The 17969-nt window shown below is 37.0% G+C and overlaps 1 protein-coding gene across 3 annotated transcripts in view; it reads left to right on the forward strand.

Moving 5' to 3' along the window:
- EYS (eyes shut homolog) overlaps window positions 1-17969 on the forward strand; it is a 724585-nt gene that overhangs the window by 194031 nt on the left and 512585 nt on the right. For all 3 annotated transcript variants that reach the window (XR_011725383.1, XM_071741624.1, XM_071741625.1), the window contains exon 14: window positions 2897-3001. Coding sequence is in view for 2 of the 3 variants with exons in the window: in XM_071741624.1 (XP_071597725.1) it covers window positions 2897-3001 (105 nt within the window). In the remaining variant the exon portion in view is untranslated. The remainder of the gene's footprint in view (window positions 1-2896; window positions 3002-17969) is intronic.

A 17969-nucleotide genomic window follows, 5' to 3' on the forward strand; every position in this document is an offset into this window, starting at 1 on the left:
TGACATGTTTATCCCAACTTAATGAAGTCCAACACCATTTCTTATTTTCCCAAGAGACTCTTTCCAATGTTTTATTACACTAAGCATTGTAAGTTCCTTAACATCTAATCTTTTACTGTAGTTTAAATGCATTACTGCTTATCCTGTCCTCTATGAACTTGGAGAACCAAATATATTTGCAAGAGCCTTTTCTTATTTTATGACTGTTTCTATTTCAAATTTCTATTCAAATGTTCCTTGTTAGGATTTACAGCCCCATTCACTTTGGCTTTCCTAAGATGTAATGCTTTCAAGTTCTTTGTCATTCTTGTCTTGCTTGTCTGGACTGTCTTCATTTGGTCCACAAATTTCCTGAATCCAGGTGACTGCACAGTGCAAAGCACTCCAAATGCAGCTTGATAAGAATGGAAGGATTACTTTATGCTTCTAACTGGCCATGTTTCTTTTTGTATATCCCAGCACACTATCTGATTTGGAAGAAAATTCCAGATTTTGATCCTACACCCTGATTTGCTGTATTATGATACCTTCTACTTGTTCTGATTGGATAATATTCATTACTTAAAACTTTATCTCAAACTTCGCAAAATGTATGAAGAATTCTAATCATGTCCTCTAATGCACTTTTTTTGTGTTGCCATCCAGATTGCTGTTGAAAAAATTGAGCGGAACTAGACGGACACTCGACCTCTTTCAAAATCTGTGCATTTCATTCATCCATTTTGGCAGCAAACACAAAAACTGATAACTAATGCAGGAATATGCCTTTCCAACAGTTTTTACTTATCTGATAATATTCTCTTGTAGTTCATATCTAGCCCAATTATTACAATTTTACACTAGATAGCAGCAAAAACATTACAGAAGTCAAGGAATATGACTTTTTTTTTTTTTTTTTTTTTTTTTTTTTTTTTTTTAAATCCACAAGGCCTGTAACTGTGGTGCAAAAGGGAATTGGTTTGTTTATGTAAGTCTCATTTATAATAAATTATTTTATCTTTATAGGCTCTCACAAATAATCAGTTCAGTAACTTTTTCCCATATTTCCCTCAGGAACTGAAATTACACAAATGGGTCTGTAATTTCAGGGTTCTGTCTTTTACTCCTTTTTAAAGGCTGATTTTATTGAGTTTTCTGGTACTTTACCAGTCTTCCATAAGTTCACAAAGAAAACTATTAAGTTTTTATCAGTCAGCTCTTGAAGCACCCAAGGGTTAGGAAAATGACCCTCGAGATTTCTCTCAGCCTATCTGAACATCTAACTCATCTGACAGCTCTTCAGCTTGGCTTCTCATTCAACGCTGAAATTTTGCCCTTTAATCATAGTTATCAGTTAAAGTAATGATCTGATTGCAGCTGACCTTTTTACTGATGATTGAAGCAAAAGAAGCATTAAAAAATTTGACATGATCACCATTATGAGTAGCCATCCTGCACTGGATGGCAAACCATACCTTTCCTTCATCTTTAATGTTGAAGTACTTATGGAATGATTTCTCATTATCCTGCCATCCCATGATAGATACATCTGCTGGTCTGATGTAATTCCTACGTATTTATGCTGTACTTTTTAGGCTATCTTTAGCAATCTGACTTTTTTTTGTTGTTGTTGTTAATTATACAGTTTTATCCTTTGAAAAACAGGAAGAGACAAATTGGTCTCCTAATATCCAGTGATTTTTTTCCCACGAAAAGATATTTTTTCCTGCTGTATGTAAACAAAGCAGTAAATTTCTTAATTAACTTTTTATTTTTGTTCAGTTTCTCATCAGGCTTCACATGATTTATTTTCTGCATTCTCTGCAACTTTTCTGAATTCCTTTGGTTTTATGTTTTATACCTCTCCTTTCACATGGATCATGATTGATCTCACCCAAGTTCTTCACATTCCTTTCTTCAGTTCAGAGATTACTTTTCCCTTTTACTTATAATCAAATACCGGAAAATCTTTTTTTGGCATTGTCTTTCCCACTATTGAATAAAAAAATTGCCAATACCAAAAAAAAAACAAACAAAAAAAAAACCCCAGATCTTTATATTCTTTAATGATGATTACTTTCCAAAGTGTTGTTTTCCATTACTTTCTGGGTAGAATACCAACAACCATTTGGCTCAGTCACTTCAGTCACAGCTCCAGTCTTCTTCCTCTGTCACTGGAATAGCTTCTGGTATTCACAGGAGCTCTTAATCTCCACAGTTATCCCTTGATTTTCAATCAATGTTGGATCAGAAATATCCCAGTATAATCTATATCATGCTACAACTTGCTTTAAATTAATGCAGTGCACAGTAGAGAGATGAGAGACTGTGCATTTTCTTTCATATTCCGAATGAGATGTTTTCATAAGTGACCTATTACATTATCTCCTAAATAGTCTCCTCTATGTCTTCTGTGTGTTCTCCTACATTTTAGTTGTTTATGCTTTAGATTAATCTGAGTTGCAGCTCAATGAAATCTCTTTAAATTAAGAAAAATGTGAATGAATTTGTGGTTTTCCTTTGGGATATGAGATGTGGCTCTATTCTTCTAAACTTGGAAGTGAGCTTGAGAAATATTTTTCTTATTATTGTGACTGAGGTTATTAAACCTCTGAAATAGTTTTAAAATTGTGGCAAATTCTAGTAATTACAATTTTGAGTTGTAATGCTAGAATACACAAAGAATATACCTGCAAACGTAACTCATAATTGTTACTTTAAAATATGTTGTTTGTTAAGTATCAGCAATGATCTATTAATATCGCCAGTATTAAAGCCATCAAGCAGAAATAAAATCGTGTTTCCAACCTGGAAAAGTTAAATTATGCAGTTGTCACTTGTACTGTGAAGTAGCTTTTCTGCTTTCCCAAACCTAGCATGATTTATAGTTCTAATGTTTAATTTTCTTTTCTGTCAGACAAAAACTGTTCCACTGCTATTGATGAATGTTCCTTCAAGCCTTGCAAAAATGGAGGCCATTGCCATGATTTGACCGGTGAATTTTACTGTAGCTGTTTGCCAGGTAAGAAGTCAGGTGATATTTAGTTGAGAAATGTTCTGTAGTATTCAAGAAAGAAATACAGTTTTTCATAAGCACACAGCTACGTAGTAATTTATTTTGCTTGAAAAGTGAGAAGGACTAAGTGGGTATTCTTTAAGCATACGCTGCAGTTCTTATGCTGCTGGTGTCAGCAGAATCTGTTTGCAAAACATAGCTTGTGCACCTGAAGTCCTGCCTTGCAATCTGGTCAGGAGTGTTAGTGATCAACCAACACTGTCACTGGTATTCACCCCAGAATCTTTGAGGAATTGTGAATTTCTATATCTTTGTAAAAGTTAAATTTCTTCCTTCTATGAATGTAGAATGATTTTATTTCCTTTTTTCTACTAGCAATTGCTGATTTTTATATTTCTTATTATACACTTAAAAAGAAAATGAGGATATATACAACGATTTCTTGCAGTGATGAGAGAAGCTTTTAATAATCCATATCAGGCCAACTTTTCTGTCCTCATATAGCATAAATAAACTTTATCAAATATGCAGTTACAAACGTATGAACATACATGCTTTAGTGTGCTTTTGACTCTATAAATTGGTGCTACAGGCCAGCTTCTATACATAGAAATTTGATATCTTTTACTATAACCATCTAATTTAAATATATCATATTTGTATAGTATAACTGTTGTTTGGTTTTTTTCCTGCCATCTTTATTGTGAGGCTGCAGAGCTGTGGGCAGTTTTGGGTGCTGCAGGACATTGAGGTGCTGGAGAGGGTGCAGAGGAGGGAAATAGGATTATTAGGTGTCTGGAGAACAGGTCTTACAAGGAGAGGCTGAAGGAGCTGGGGCTGTTCAGCCTGGAGAAGAGGAGGATGAGGAGAGACCTTATTGCCCTCTTCAACTACCTGAAAGGAGACTGTGGTGGGGTGGATGTTGGCCTCTTCTCCCCAGTGACTAGTGATAGGACAAGAGGTAAAGGGTTCAAGTTGCATCCGGGGGAAGTTCAGATTAGATACGAGGAAAAATTTCTTCACTGAAAGAATGGTGAAGCATTAGAACATGTTGCCCAGGGAGGTGGCGGAGTCAGCATCCCTGGGAGTATTAAAAATCTGAGTAGATGTGGCGCTTCAGGAGATGATTTACTGGTTAAGGAGGTGTAGGACTGATGGCTGGACTCGATCTTGAAGGTCCTTTCCAACCATCATGATTCTATGATTCTATTATGTCACATACATGGCATGATAGAACAAGGTTTAATGAAAAGTTAGGAATGTAATGATAAAAGGAGCAAGCTTATATTTGAAACAAAATATTTCCTTTAAACAGGTATGAAAAAGAAGCAGCTAAAATTATTATATCCCTTTAAGAATTATATATAATTTTATGTGAGATTTGAAAATGTATACAAGCTATTTAAAGTCTAATGCATCTTGAAAGTTATTGAACTGTGAAACACAGAAATAGCACTCAAGGCCAGAACTGCCACTAAATCATGGTGCATGTGCTTTAAAATAATTTGGTTATATAAATACATAGGGGTATTAGTACACATAGAACTTTATGGATGTGTGTATTATATATGTACATACATTTACATACAACTTCTTTCAAAACCTGAGAGGTTCCCAATTGCTTTTCAGGATGCAGAATATCTACTTTTTTGTATTTTTTTAAACTCTTATTATTATTATTAATACTATGGCCTATTTGTTAAGACTGAACTCTTATACATTGATGTAGTAGGTTAGTTTTCCTTTTTAAATCAGTAAGACTTTTTTCAATCAGTAATAATTTTTTTAAAGAATACTTCACTTTGTGCAATCACAAACACGACAATTAGCATAAAAACATCTATATGCTTTGCAGGACTTAAAAGTGAGACCATATGCATGGAACTATTATTAAAATGCTGTAAGAAGTACCTATATAAATGCGCAGGCTATATACATTTTCATTTATATTTTTAAATACTTGTTAGATAGAGTCTTTGTGAAGAATTAACACATCTACAAAGTACAGGATGAAAATGAATGATGTAAATGGTATTTATTCTAGGAAGGTATGAGGTTATGCATGCATGTAATGGATTTGAAAGAAAGCAAGGGGGGGTTATAAATAAAAGAAGACAAATTATTTATAATAATTCTGTATTAAATGGTCTATGAGCACAGAAAACAGAGCTGCTAACACAGACTTACCAGTTGTTGCAGCAGTTTCCAGGTTTATCCAATGAACTGCAGGAAGCATTTTCTGGGATTTTCCTTTTTGAGCAACATCTAGCAAGCTGCAACATCTGGTGAGGAATAGTATCTGGAAGGTTTTGCTTCTCTTAGCTACTTCCTTTTCCTTAGCTACTTTCCTCACACCCTGTACAGGCAAAAGTCTGAGCTACATTATGCAAGGAAAGAGATTATGTTTAAAGGATTAGTGGATGGAGATTCTCAAGATGAGGGATGCCAGAAACTTACAACTGTAGCAAGAGAAGGAATGTTCTTTCTTTGTCTGCACACCTGCAATTACTGAACAGGCACAGTGCCCTGAGAACAGATGAGGACAAATCATATCTATCAGAGAAGGGACTGAAACCAATGGAACTCGAACCAACTGCCTGCAGAATGCAGAAGTGATGGGTAACAGGAGATATTTCCTGCTTCAGGGGATGGAGAAACCCACCTGCCTACCTGCCATCACTTCTTGGAAGTTTTACTGCTCACCAGAAGCTTGGATTTCAGATCCTTTGGGAAAAATGCTGTTGTTCATCTCACACTCAAACTTCTACCACTGATTGCCCATACCAATAGAAACCAACAGTACTACCAAGGGAGACCTGGAACAAATTAAAGAGCACTAGGAAAAGTAAATAAGAGCTTGTGGAGCCATGTGGTGTTCTCCTCAGTCTTTTCAATGAAGGTCAAAGGCTTAGGTAGGTTTGAGCAGGTGAAAGCTTGGCTGTGTGGCTGGTATTGCAGACAGATCTTTAGCTTCTAGTACCCTCCCTGAAGAACAGTAATATTAGTGAGAGATATGTAGCCCAAATGCATACAATATGTGATAAAAACATGATGAATTATAAGTGTATGTGAAGTTGCACAGCAATTATCTCATGTAGTTCAGAGAAACATGATGAGATAGCCAACATTAACAGAGTGCTGCAGTGGAAGGATACTAGATCCTTAGGAAAGACAAACTGAGAGTGTGAGAAGGAAGGATTTCACTCTGTGCAAAGGAGAGCCTCAGACACTGAACTTTGCTTTGGAATGAATGATGGGCCAGTCAAGAACTTACAGGTAAGGATTAGTGGGCAAGCTCACACACATGTTGTTGTGGACATCTGTCATAGACCACATGATCAATAAGAGGAAGTAAATGAAGCCTTCTTTAAACATCTTGGAGAAGTGTCAACAGCCACTCATACTCATGTGCAACTTTAGCAAGTGCAGTATTTCCCAGTGGTTTAATAGAGCTAGGCAAAAGCAACTCACCAGACTTCTGAAATGTTGAGAAAAAAATAGGTGATCAACCGGATGATATGGGAGATGTTCTGCTTTGCTTGTTGCTCACAAACAAGAAAAACTGAGGGCTGTTAAGCAGCCTTGACTCCAGTGACTGGGTTGCATATCTTATGAGAAGAGACAAACAGCAGACTCGCAGCCCTGAATTTTAGGAGAGACCATTTTGTTTGAGGAGTCTGCTTGACCAGATCTCTACTCTCGAGCAAAGAAGCCCAGGACAACCTTCTGAAACACAGTAATGGTCCATTCCAACATGCTGGAGGCTGAGCAGGTGTGGCAGAAGGATGAAGAAAACACAGGCCCGTTTGTGAATGATGTTGTGTATGTAGTGACAAAGGGTAAGGAAAAGAAAGAGGTTGTTAGTGGCTTCCCTGCCTCTCTTTACTGATAAATTCACCCTCTGGTGACTCCTAGATTGCTCTGCCTAGAGGCAGAGCCTGGGGAACTGAAACATTATTCATGGCAGAGGAAAATAATAGGGAAGGACTTAAACAAATTAGGCATATGTAAGCATGTGGGACCTGAAGGTATTCATCCACAGGTGCTGAGGGTGTTGGCTGGCATAATTGTGAGGCTGCTGTCTATTTGAATAAACATAGTGATTAGGGGAGGTTTCTGATGACTGGAGCAAGGCAAAAGCAACCCCATCTTAATGAGGATTCAGATAACTATGGGCAAATCAGCCTAACGTCAGTCCTTGGGAAGTGCTATTGTCTTTGGAAGAATAATTCCAAACTCCGGTATAGCCTGATGGACAACTGTTTGGAAAGCAGCTTTGCAGGAAGTGACCTGACCTGGGGTCCTGATGTTCAGCAAGTAGAACATGAGCCAATCATGTGTCCTTTAAGCAAAAAAGCATCCTGGGCTGCAGTAGGAGGAGCATAGCTAGCAAGTCTGAAAGTGATTACTTTTCTACTTGTGACTAGTGAAATTGCATCTGAAGGACTGTGTCTATGTTTGTGATCTCACAGTAAAGTCATTGCCATAGAGGAGAAAGTCCAGTAAAAGGTCATGAAGAAGTCCAGGGACTTGGAGGATCTGATGTACAAAGAGGGGCTGGAAAAAAGGCTAAAGGAAGATTAGGCAGAGAAAACCCCATTATGAAGCCAGCTAACTATTGGGATAAGTAATCTGGAAGGCTTGTGGAATCCCTGTCCTTGGAGACATATTCAGATCTTGACAGGACACTCACCTGAACTACTTAATGTAGCTGGTCTTCCTGTCAGTGATGATTGGACTAGATGGCCTTGTGAAGTCATTTCCAACACAAATTCTCTTGTGAATCTATAAGTAAGTAAGGAATCTTTACCTAATTTTATGTGTACCTTACAGATGTAATACTTTAAATTTCAGTTAACCGCCTATGCCTGCATGCAGAGTCTTCAAGACTGCTAGCGTTTCAACCACATCTCAAAGTTTTCCGTATTAGTTAATTAGTTAAATTAATTAGTTAAAATTAGTTAAAAAAATTTTTAATTACTTAGTTAAAAAAAAAAGTGTTTATTTATATGCAAAGCTTTTTCAAAGCCAGAATTGGTATGAATATTTTAAAACTTCTCAAATATCATGTTTTCCTCAGTTTAATTTAGCCTTTCACTAGGATATGGCTTCAAATGTATGCTGAATTTTAACAAGGTAAAAAACAAAATTAAAACAAATAATTATAACAGTGTGGTGAAAAATTGATTAAAATAGCAGTCTGTAATCTAGAAACCTTGAAGCCTTGAGATGGTAAAGCAGAGAAGCACAGTTTGAGGAAGAAGTGAGGAGTCACTTTTTAAAGTCCATAATCTGATGCTTAAGGAATTACTATTCTAGAAGATGAATTGTAGAATGTATTCAGAAAGCCAACAAAAGTGATCAGTGGAATGGAGAAACTGCTATATGAAAAAGCAAGGACCTTTTAAATTTATAGAAGAAAGGCACAAAGGAAAGAGGAAACTCAGAAGGAAAATTGTGAAAGAGGGGGCTAAGTTCAAAGCAGAATTGTGATTCACTGAAGGCTGTCCTCAAGAAGAAAGAAGGTACCTTAACCACCTAGTGGCATTTTAGACTAAAACACATAAAATCTTTTAACAGATGGCACTGCATTTCTAAATTTGTTCTAAATGTGACATAGACAATTCTCATTAAAAGGTTTGGTAAGGGTTGAGACAAATTCATAACCAAATGGCTGTAAGTGGATACTAGAGGATCCTTTGGCTTTAATACCCCTGAATGCTTGGAGATTTCAGAGGGAACAGACTGTGGTTAGGCTTCTATGCTATCCCTAAATAGCCTCTCCTTTTGCTGCTTTGAGTTCTGGGCTAGATGCACAACTGAACTGACCAGACAGGTGTTTTTTAGGGTCTTACAGTATGTTTCTCATTTCCATATTTTACAAAATACTACATCCACTACACAGCCTCTTTCCCACCTCTGTTCATGCCTCAGTGATATATTATCCCTGCTACACTTAACTGAATACATAAAAATAATTCTTTTTTTTTCAGTGGGATTACTGTATGATTATCATGATTCCCAAGGGAGACTGATTTTGAAGCAGAGAATTCCATCATTTGAGATGCTTGGATTGATAGATTCAACCTGGAATCAATTTTTGTTCAGCTTAATACATTGAATCAAAAGAACAGCACTTCTGATTAAGAGTAAACTCACACATAGAAAAATTGTAAATCAAATTCTTCTTTTTTGAGAGAATCATTATTATTAAAGTTTACTGTACCATGAAATAAGACTGTACTTTCTTTCAAACCTTTCTGGCATCCCTTCTTATGAAGTAAAAGCTTATACATGAAAGTTTTCACTCCAGGAAAAAAAAAAGCCTTTGGAAAAACATTACAAGCTATGACTGAAAAAATAAAGTAAATAATCAAGATTACAGATGGGAAATATTCAGGAAGTCACTCAGTCCTTAACATTGTTTCTGCACAATCACACTAATCATAGAATCTGTAATGATTGTTTTCCTGCTTTGATTTCAAAACTGCATGGTAAGAGGGTTTAACATTTTTTTCTATATATTTATTTATTTCCTATCCAACATTTTTTCTGTTTATATTGTTTCCAGAAGCACAGCAAGATTTTAATTTCTGAATTTAATGTTTAGAGCAAACAAAACTGGATGGAGAACCTTCCCTATAAAGACCAGCTGAGAGTTGTGGTTGTTAAACTTGGAAAAGAGATGGTTCCAGGGAGACCTTATAGTTGCCTTTCAAAGCCTGAAGGGGCCAACAGGAAAACTTGGGAGGGACCCCTACAAGGGTATGCAGCAACAGGACAAGGGGTAAGGGTTTCAAACACAGAGTATAGATTTAGATTAGATATTAGAATAATTTTACTGTGAGGGTGATAAAGACATGGGATCAGGTTGCCCAGGGAAGTTGTGGCTGCACCCTTCCTGGAAGTGTTCAAGGCCAGGTTGGATGGGGCTTTGAGCAACCTGGTCTAGCGGCAGGGGTGTTGGAACTAAATGGTCTTTAAGGTCCCTTCCAACTCAAACCATTCTGTGAGTCTGACATCTTCTAAGGCTTCAGAAAGTGACTGCTTGTGCATATTGGCTGGTCACAAATATTTTAAAATAATGCTTTCAGGATTTTACTTATATTTCTCCAAAATTTACATCTTTAACAGCTTTTAGCTTCTTTTCAATTTCTACCCTAGAGATAAGGAAACTTTTGTTCCCTATTTCAGAGAACAAAAAGCAAACACAGCATTACTGAGTTTTTAACAAAAGGCCTAAAATGGATGGACTATTACATGAAGGCTGCTTATTTAGTCACCATTCAGAGGCAAGTATATGGAAGTTTTTACTTCTGCCACATAAGCTAACTAAGCCTTCAGAGACTAGAAGAATAGTGAGCAAGTCTTCATTACCCTTTTAGATTGTCAGATACTGGTGGCCAGAATTTTCCTAATTTTTATCTTTTTTAAGATGAAATGTGGCACTGCTTCTGTTTTCTCACTGGTGGAGCACTATTGATTTAATTTGTCTTAATCTAATCAAAGCTATTTCTGCTAGGCAGTTTCTTACTACTGTTTTTTCATTGTGCATAAAGGAATTTTTAAACACCATAGATTTTGCATCTAAATTGCAAGAACAGATTATATAGGTTGGTGTTATAAATTACCTATAGGTAACAAGAAACAAGGTACGGACTGCGATATTCATCATCAATTTCTGTGTATTGACATCCTCCCTAAAGAAGCCATGTATACTGACAACTTTGCAGTCCTTCTGGTAAAATGAAATTAGATAACTGCTACTTTTTCATAAGATTTTTCTTTTTCCCTTCTACTTCTGTGGCTATATTATTTTTCAGTTGTAAAAGACCATTAGGTGCTGTACTAATGCATTGTATCACAAAATTATGTCACTGCCCATGTAGGGAGGCTGGAACTAGATGATTTTTAATGTCCCTTTCAAACCAAACCATTCCATGATTCGGTGACATGATAGTCTGTCTTATTTCAATGCAGCAAGCAAAGTAAGAAAAAAATGTATTGTACCATTTCTTAGTGTAAATAATTGAGAATCTCAATTTGCCTGCTGTGGTACAGTAATCAAAAGTCTTTTGTAAAAGCTGTAAGTCTTCTAGTATAGTTCTGTAAGATGTGTAGAGGATGCCTCTATTCTTACTTCTTACTTTTTCTCTAATTCAAAATGTTGAACAAAAATGTTCCTTCAGTACTGCAAGATGCATTTTGCTTTTTCCTACATTTGAGGGTTTTTGTACAAAGTAAAACACTGTAGAACAATATTACTCATACATCTTCTCATTAAAATCTATGGCTTAAGGTCCATCTTGTCCAAAGCAATAGAACTGGTCATTCAAGTAAGGCTGCAAAGAGAGAAGTGATACACTCATTAGCCCTCACTGGAAGAAACAAAGTCTTGACAGAGAAAGAATGAAGAAAGTGATGAAAGGTCAGAGAGCTTACAGAGAAATTTGAAGATCACTAGTAGCAGAGTTTAAGAATTCTCTCATTTTAAAAGAATTTTCTAGATAAGTAGCTTCTGCTATTTTGCTCTATATTTAAAAAAAGATACTGTTATTAAAAAACAAAAAAACAGATGAAAACAAACAAACAAAAAACCTCTAAATGTATTTGGGTAGTTTTTTAGGCTAGAAAAAGAGAGGAAAGTGTCAGTCTGCTTCCTAACAAAGAGAGAAAGTTGTTGATACAGGATGCCAGGAAGTTCTCAACATCCTTTCTGCTTGACCTTAAGCAGAAAGAGTCAACTACTGTCAGAAAGGAAGACCTTCTACCGTAAAATAAAAGAATAATCTAAAAACCACTTAGATTAAAATGAGTACTTTTTATTTGGCCAAAACTTCAGCTGTGGTATATAGAAATGATTCAGAGCAATTTCAGAGCTTGTGGATAGGTCAAATAACAGAAAGGTAGAAAAGAACAGAGGTGAAGTATGGAACTGTCAGGTTGAACTTGAATTCTTGAAAAAATACTAGAGAAAATATAAAGATGAACTATTTATAAGAATCTGAAGCCTACAAAAAGATGGCAATCAGTCACTAGGTAACGTGGATTTCTCAAGAGCAAAATGTGTAAAAGCATTGCAATTTCTGTTCTCAAGTGGTAATAAAACTTCTGGGTAGGGAAGAAGTAGCTGATATATTGTGCTTAGTGAAACTACCACTAAATGAGATTTAACTCACTGGAAAAAACAGTAGTGATTCAGTGTGGAAAAGAATTTCACTTGAAGTGTTTTGGGTCCACTAATATTCTTCATTAGTGTTCTTCATCAGTGACCTGGATAATGGAATTGGGAATATTGTGACTGAACTTGGCACGAATATGGAAGAGACAAAGGCAAGAACTCTGATAATGGTCTGGAAAAGAATGAAAGTTTAGTTGATCAAAGAGGAGTCCTCTTTGGTAGACATAAAACAAATACATGTAAATTGGGAATGACCAGGTACTGATTTAAAAAAAAAAACAAAAACCAAAAAACAAAAATCCATATCCAGAGAATTAAAGCTAAATGAGATTCAGCTGTGTACTGTTATTGTGGAAAAAGAAATCTCCATGCTAAGATATTTTGGTCAGGAATTCTGCTTATTGTTAATCAGTCAGTTAAATGAGGCTGACAAAACTGGGTCTGGTTAGCCTTGAGAAGAGGCTTAGGGGAGACCCTATTACAATGTTTCAGTACTTAATGGGCATTTACAAAGAAGATGGAGACTCCCTATTTACAAGGAGTTATGTGGACAAGACAAGGGGCAATAGGCACAAGTTGCTTCTGGTGTGGTTCCATTTGAATACAAGAGGAAAATTTTTCAATATGAGGACAGTCAGACAGTAGAATGGTCTCCCAGGGGAAGTGGTGGATTCCCCCACTACAGAAAGACTTAAATCTCAGTTTGATTGGGGTGATGACACATAAACAATAATATTAGAAGGGTTGAACCAGATGATCCTTGAGGTCCATTCCAACCTGACATGCTACGATTCTGTGATTAAAAATAGTAAACTGAACCTAGCTGAACACAGTACTTTAAAACATGTTAAGATGTATACCTGATGTACAGTCACTACATGACGTGACTGAAACGTGTATTGCCAACTATATTACCCATCTCCTAATGCCTATTGATATTGATAGCTCCATGTCTTTGTATGGAGTTGTAGATACTCAGATTTTGATCAAGAAAAATAGAAAACAAGTAATTTCTATCTGTAAAGGTGGTGAATGAAGATTTTTATCAGAAAAGCACTTGTGTGCTATAAGTGGTGATCAAACTGCTAGAAAAAAGCTTGATAACGTTATAGAACTCAGTTTAATCTGTCAATTTGTTAATTTTTAAATATGCCAGACAATTTACTTTTAGGTACTTACCTGTAATTGCCACCTCATTCCACAAGGGACTGAATTTATGAATTGGAAATAACAAGAACTTTTGCATCTCCTGTACAGGAGCATAACTGAAGCAGTTGTAGGTAGAAAAGAATCTCTGGGCTTGTGCAGCACCTACAGATCTATCAGTGAAGGGAAATTACTGCATCTGTACCAAGAATTTCTGTCCTAGCATGGCTATGACCAGTACAAATTGGATGACAGTAATTGCTTAGGAAAAGCCTAGAAAAGGATAGGAAAGGCATGTGGCTTAAGGATCATACATTGTATCCTCCTGGTTTAGTAAGGTCTACCTGTTAGGTCTGTTAACTTGGAGCTATCTGAATCAGAAATTACCTAGGCCAGTCAAACTTTATTTGGTCAAAAATACATTTTGTAGAAATTATATTATCTGTAATCTAGATTAAATCTCTTTTTGTTGTCTGTGAAAGGTACATCAGTCTACCATCACTGTCCTAATATGACTGAGGCAGAACTTCTGTAGTGTCAAGAATATTTTAAAATATACATGAATTTGTTGTTTCCAAAGTGAGTGAGCAGTAAGAGGAAGGTGGACTGCTATTTAAGATTTCTCTCCTGACTAAATTAATCTTAAATTATGTATACAACTTTTTATTGAAAAAATAGTCTTCAGTCTTCTTTTCAGAAAGTCATTTAAAATTCAGTGATATGTAATGATGACTTTTCAGCAGCCAGTTAAGGTTTTTGAGCAATACATAATGAAATGTTTTTTCATCAGAAAAGGCTGACATGATGGGATAAAAACTGACTTTTGACCTAGGAGATTTATTTTTCTCACTTACTACTTAGTTGAGAAAACTTTGCATAAGATTTAAAGCTGTTGAAAGATTCACTTTAAACCTAAGTGACAAAAAAATCTAAATCAAAAACTTTCTTAAAGTCACATTTGCATCATTTTTCAGACTCTAGTTTTAGAATATGAAGTTTTAAAAACTTTTAGAGAATAATTCTGTTATTCTAATCTAGTTGCTGAAGTTTGCATTAATTGGCTGTGCTGAAAATTAGTGGGTTTTGTTCTTTGAGTTCCAGAAACCCTATACACCCCATATGATAAATTAGAGAAAATTGCATCTTCCACTGTGTCTTTTATAGTTATGACTGGTTACTTAAATACAACAATCACATGTATTTATTAGAGGAGGATGTATTTATTAGAGCAGGTGGCCACAACAAAGCCTCTTCCTATTGTATTGTCTGAGGTGACAGCAACATTTTTTTCTCCTTACTTTCATGCAAAGACCTGTTTATTTCCCTTTCTCTATCTTGTTGAACTATCCTATTATTAGTTGCATAGTTTTAGAATTTTGTCTTTGGTTAGTGCACTGGTGTTTCAGACATGGGGGGGAGGAAGGGGAGAAGATAGGAGCAAGGGGGAGCACAGGGGTGGCTCTGTGAGATGCTGGAAGCTCCCCCAGCTCCAATTCTGGCCCTGTCTCTGCCTAAGGCAGAGAAGAAATGGAAGTTGGATGTGCCTCTGACAGTAACATATTAAAGAAAGGGAAAACGAAGCTAAAATATTAAAAGACCTGCAGAGGAGAATAGAGGAGGTGAGAGCAATTCCAGGATGAAGACATCAAGGCCTTTGGGGAAGAAGGTGCAAAAGGGGGAGATGGTGCCTGAGCAGAGATTTTTCCACATCCAGTGGTGAGATGGCAGCTGTCACCCTGCAGCCCATGGAGGATCACGGTAGAACAGTCCCTGAAGGACCACGGTGGGGTAGATGTAGATTTGTAGCCCCTGAAGTGTCACAGATGGGCAGACGCAGAGCCACAGCCTGTGAAGGATCACAGCAAAGGTCAGATGTGGATCTGCAGCCATGGAGGACCCCATGCCAGGGGTGGTGACTGCTCCCGAAGCAGCCATGACTCTGTGTGCAGCCCAGGCTGGAGCAGTCTGTGCCTGAGGGACTGCACCTGTGGGAGGGACTCATGTTGGAGGGGTTCCTGAAGGACTCTCTGCCATGAGAGGGACCCCACGGTGGAGCAGGAGAGGGCTCTGAGGAGTCCTCTCCCAGGGAGGAAGGAGCAGCAGAAACATCGTGTGGGGAACTGACCCTACATGCCCCCTGCTCCTCCCCAGTGCCCTGAGGGGGAGGCTGCAGTGAAGGGATCTGGGCCTGGGAAGAAGGGAGTGGTGAGGAGAATGTATTAAAGTGTTGTCCTTTTTCTCATTCTACTGGTAGATTAAACATTTTTTTATTATTATTCTCCTGAAGTTAAGTCACAGAATCACCTGGGTTGGAAAGGATCTCTGAGATCAAGTCCAACCCTTCATCCACTACTACTGTGGTTACCAGACCATGGCACTGAGTGCCACATTCAGTCTCTTTTTAAAAATGTCCAGGGATAGAGAATCCACCACCTCCCTGGGCAGCCCATTCCAATGCCTGATCACCCTTCCTCTAAATATTTTTTTCTAATATCTAACCTAAACCTCCCCTGACAAAGCTTATGTCCATGCCCTCTTGTCCTACTGATAGCTGCCTGGGAGAAGAGACCAGCTCCCCCCTGGCTACACCCTCCTTTCAGGGAGTTGTAGAGAGTGATGAGGTCTCCCCTGAGCCTCCTCTTCTCCAGACTGAACACCCCCAGCTCCCTCAGCCTCACCTCACAGGACTTATGCTGGATCCCTTCACAGCCTCCTTGCTCTTCTCTGGACCTGCTCCAGCACCTCAATCTCCTTCCTGAACTGAGGGGCCCAGAACTGGACACAGTAATCAAGTCTGTCTGGTTTTGACCATGACTGTAACTGGCACTGAAAATCTCCTTTTCCTTGTCTTGATTAAAGAATCTTTAGGTGGATTTTCTCCCCCCTTATCCTCCAGTGGAGAGTGGCAGAGTGAGCAGAGGCATGGTTGTTACTGGCTGGGCCTAAGCCATGACAAACCTGTACCTTTAGTATAGTTTCTGTAGCATGTACCACTTTTATATTTTAAATCTTAGAGGACTAAAGTAAAAGAAGGTGTTGAATAACAAAACCAAAAGAAATTACTCTGTCTAGAAACAAAATTAATAAAATGGCTTATATGTTATTATTACCAGTACACCCCTTGTAAATTAGGGGACATTAGCAACCATTAATATGAAATAATCTTAGAAAATTAAAATATTGTACAGGTTTTAAATGAATATATTAAATTCTGAAATTTGTTCCTTTCAGTCTGTTTTTGAGTTATTTCCAGCTGTAATTTCAGCAAGAAACAGCTTTTTCCCCCGAAGAAGTATTTGTTCAATAAGAGTGAATGCATGCACATCAAATCCTGCTGGCCCTGACAATAAACCTTAATGTGAAGTTCCAGTTAACACCTTGAGATGTACCTGCCATCCAGAATATAAGGAGGCATGTAGAATAATCGCCATAAATCACTGTGTGGCTGGAGTATGTCAGAATGGATCACAGGGCAATGACCTCCCTGGAGAGTTTGTGTGTTGCAGTCTGACTATTAAAAATCACTTTTGTCATGAGGCATTTGGCTTTGCCAGAAAGAAATGTCTGAAGTGTGTAAATGCAACATTTCTGGATAAAAAATAGACCCTGCTGCTAAATTTCCATTATCTAAATTCATGGATTACCTTTTGAGTGTCTGTAGCAGAAGAATAATCTGACCATTTATTTTTATAGGTACTAATATGTTCTTAAGTACTGCTGCTGAGTCTGTTTTGATGACAAACTTTAAACAAAACCAGATGTTTATTATTAAAATTGTGCCCTGAAATAATCACCTTTTGTTCTTCAGCTTAGTATAATAGCTTCAAACATATTTTTCCATGCTACAGCACTTTGATAATTCATTCAAAACACACACAAAAAACCCCAGCATACATAGGTTAGTGAGATTTTCATTTCCAGTCTATAAAGTTATTATGAGTATTTATTCTTATATTCTCAAACCAAAAAATCATGTTGGATTTTCTATATTCAGTACGTCCACTTGGACCACAGCCACAAAACCACATGTAACATTTATATACATATAAATGTAAAAATTATATAAAAATTATAAAAATTCTATTTTACTTTTTCGTAATTTTTTATATTAGTTTTATGTAGTACTTCAGCTGGCAAATGTTAACAGATATTTACAAAAGCAAAAATGAGAAAGGTGTTTGAATTTGTAATAGCAATCAACAGGGAGGAAAACTTATGCTGTGTGAGAATATTGCACAGCTGGTGTTTTGGGATGAAATAAAAACATAGCTTGAAGACACCTTTCTGCATCTACTGATTTAGGAGCCAAAGTGACTGCATGTGTTATAGGGCAGTTTTAATATGCATTGTCTTGTGTTTATGCCTCAAAGGGTTGTTATACAAGCCAGGATTTCTTAAGCACAGTATGTTTCAGAAGTTTACCCTGATGGTCAGAAATTGCTGTCTTATCTGATCTAACCAGCTGTTCAAAAACTAAAAAAGCTTCCAGATCAATTGTGCCTTAAGGACATCATTTACATTTCCTGTAATTTGAAGACTGTGTTTAAAATGGGCCCAAGCAGGAGTGAACTTTTAAAATTTTGTAATAATTTATTATTATGGATCTGCACTTAATAAATGCCTTTTAAAAAGGTTTCTATTTAGTTT

This window comes from Heliangelus exortis, chromosome 3, assembly GCF_036169615.1.
Source record: "Heliangelus exortis chromosome 3, bHelExo1.hap1, whole genome shotgun sequence".
In the NCBI taxonomy this organism is placed as follows: domain Eukaryota; kingdom Metazoa; phylum Chordata; class Aves; order Apodiformes; family Trochilidae; genus Heliangelus; species Heliangelus exortis.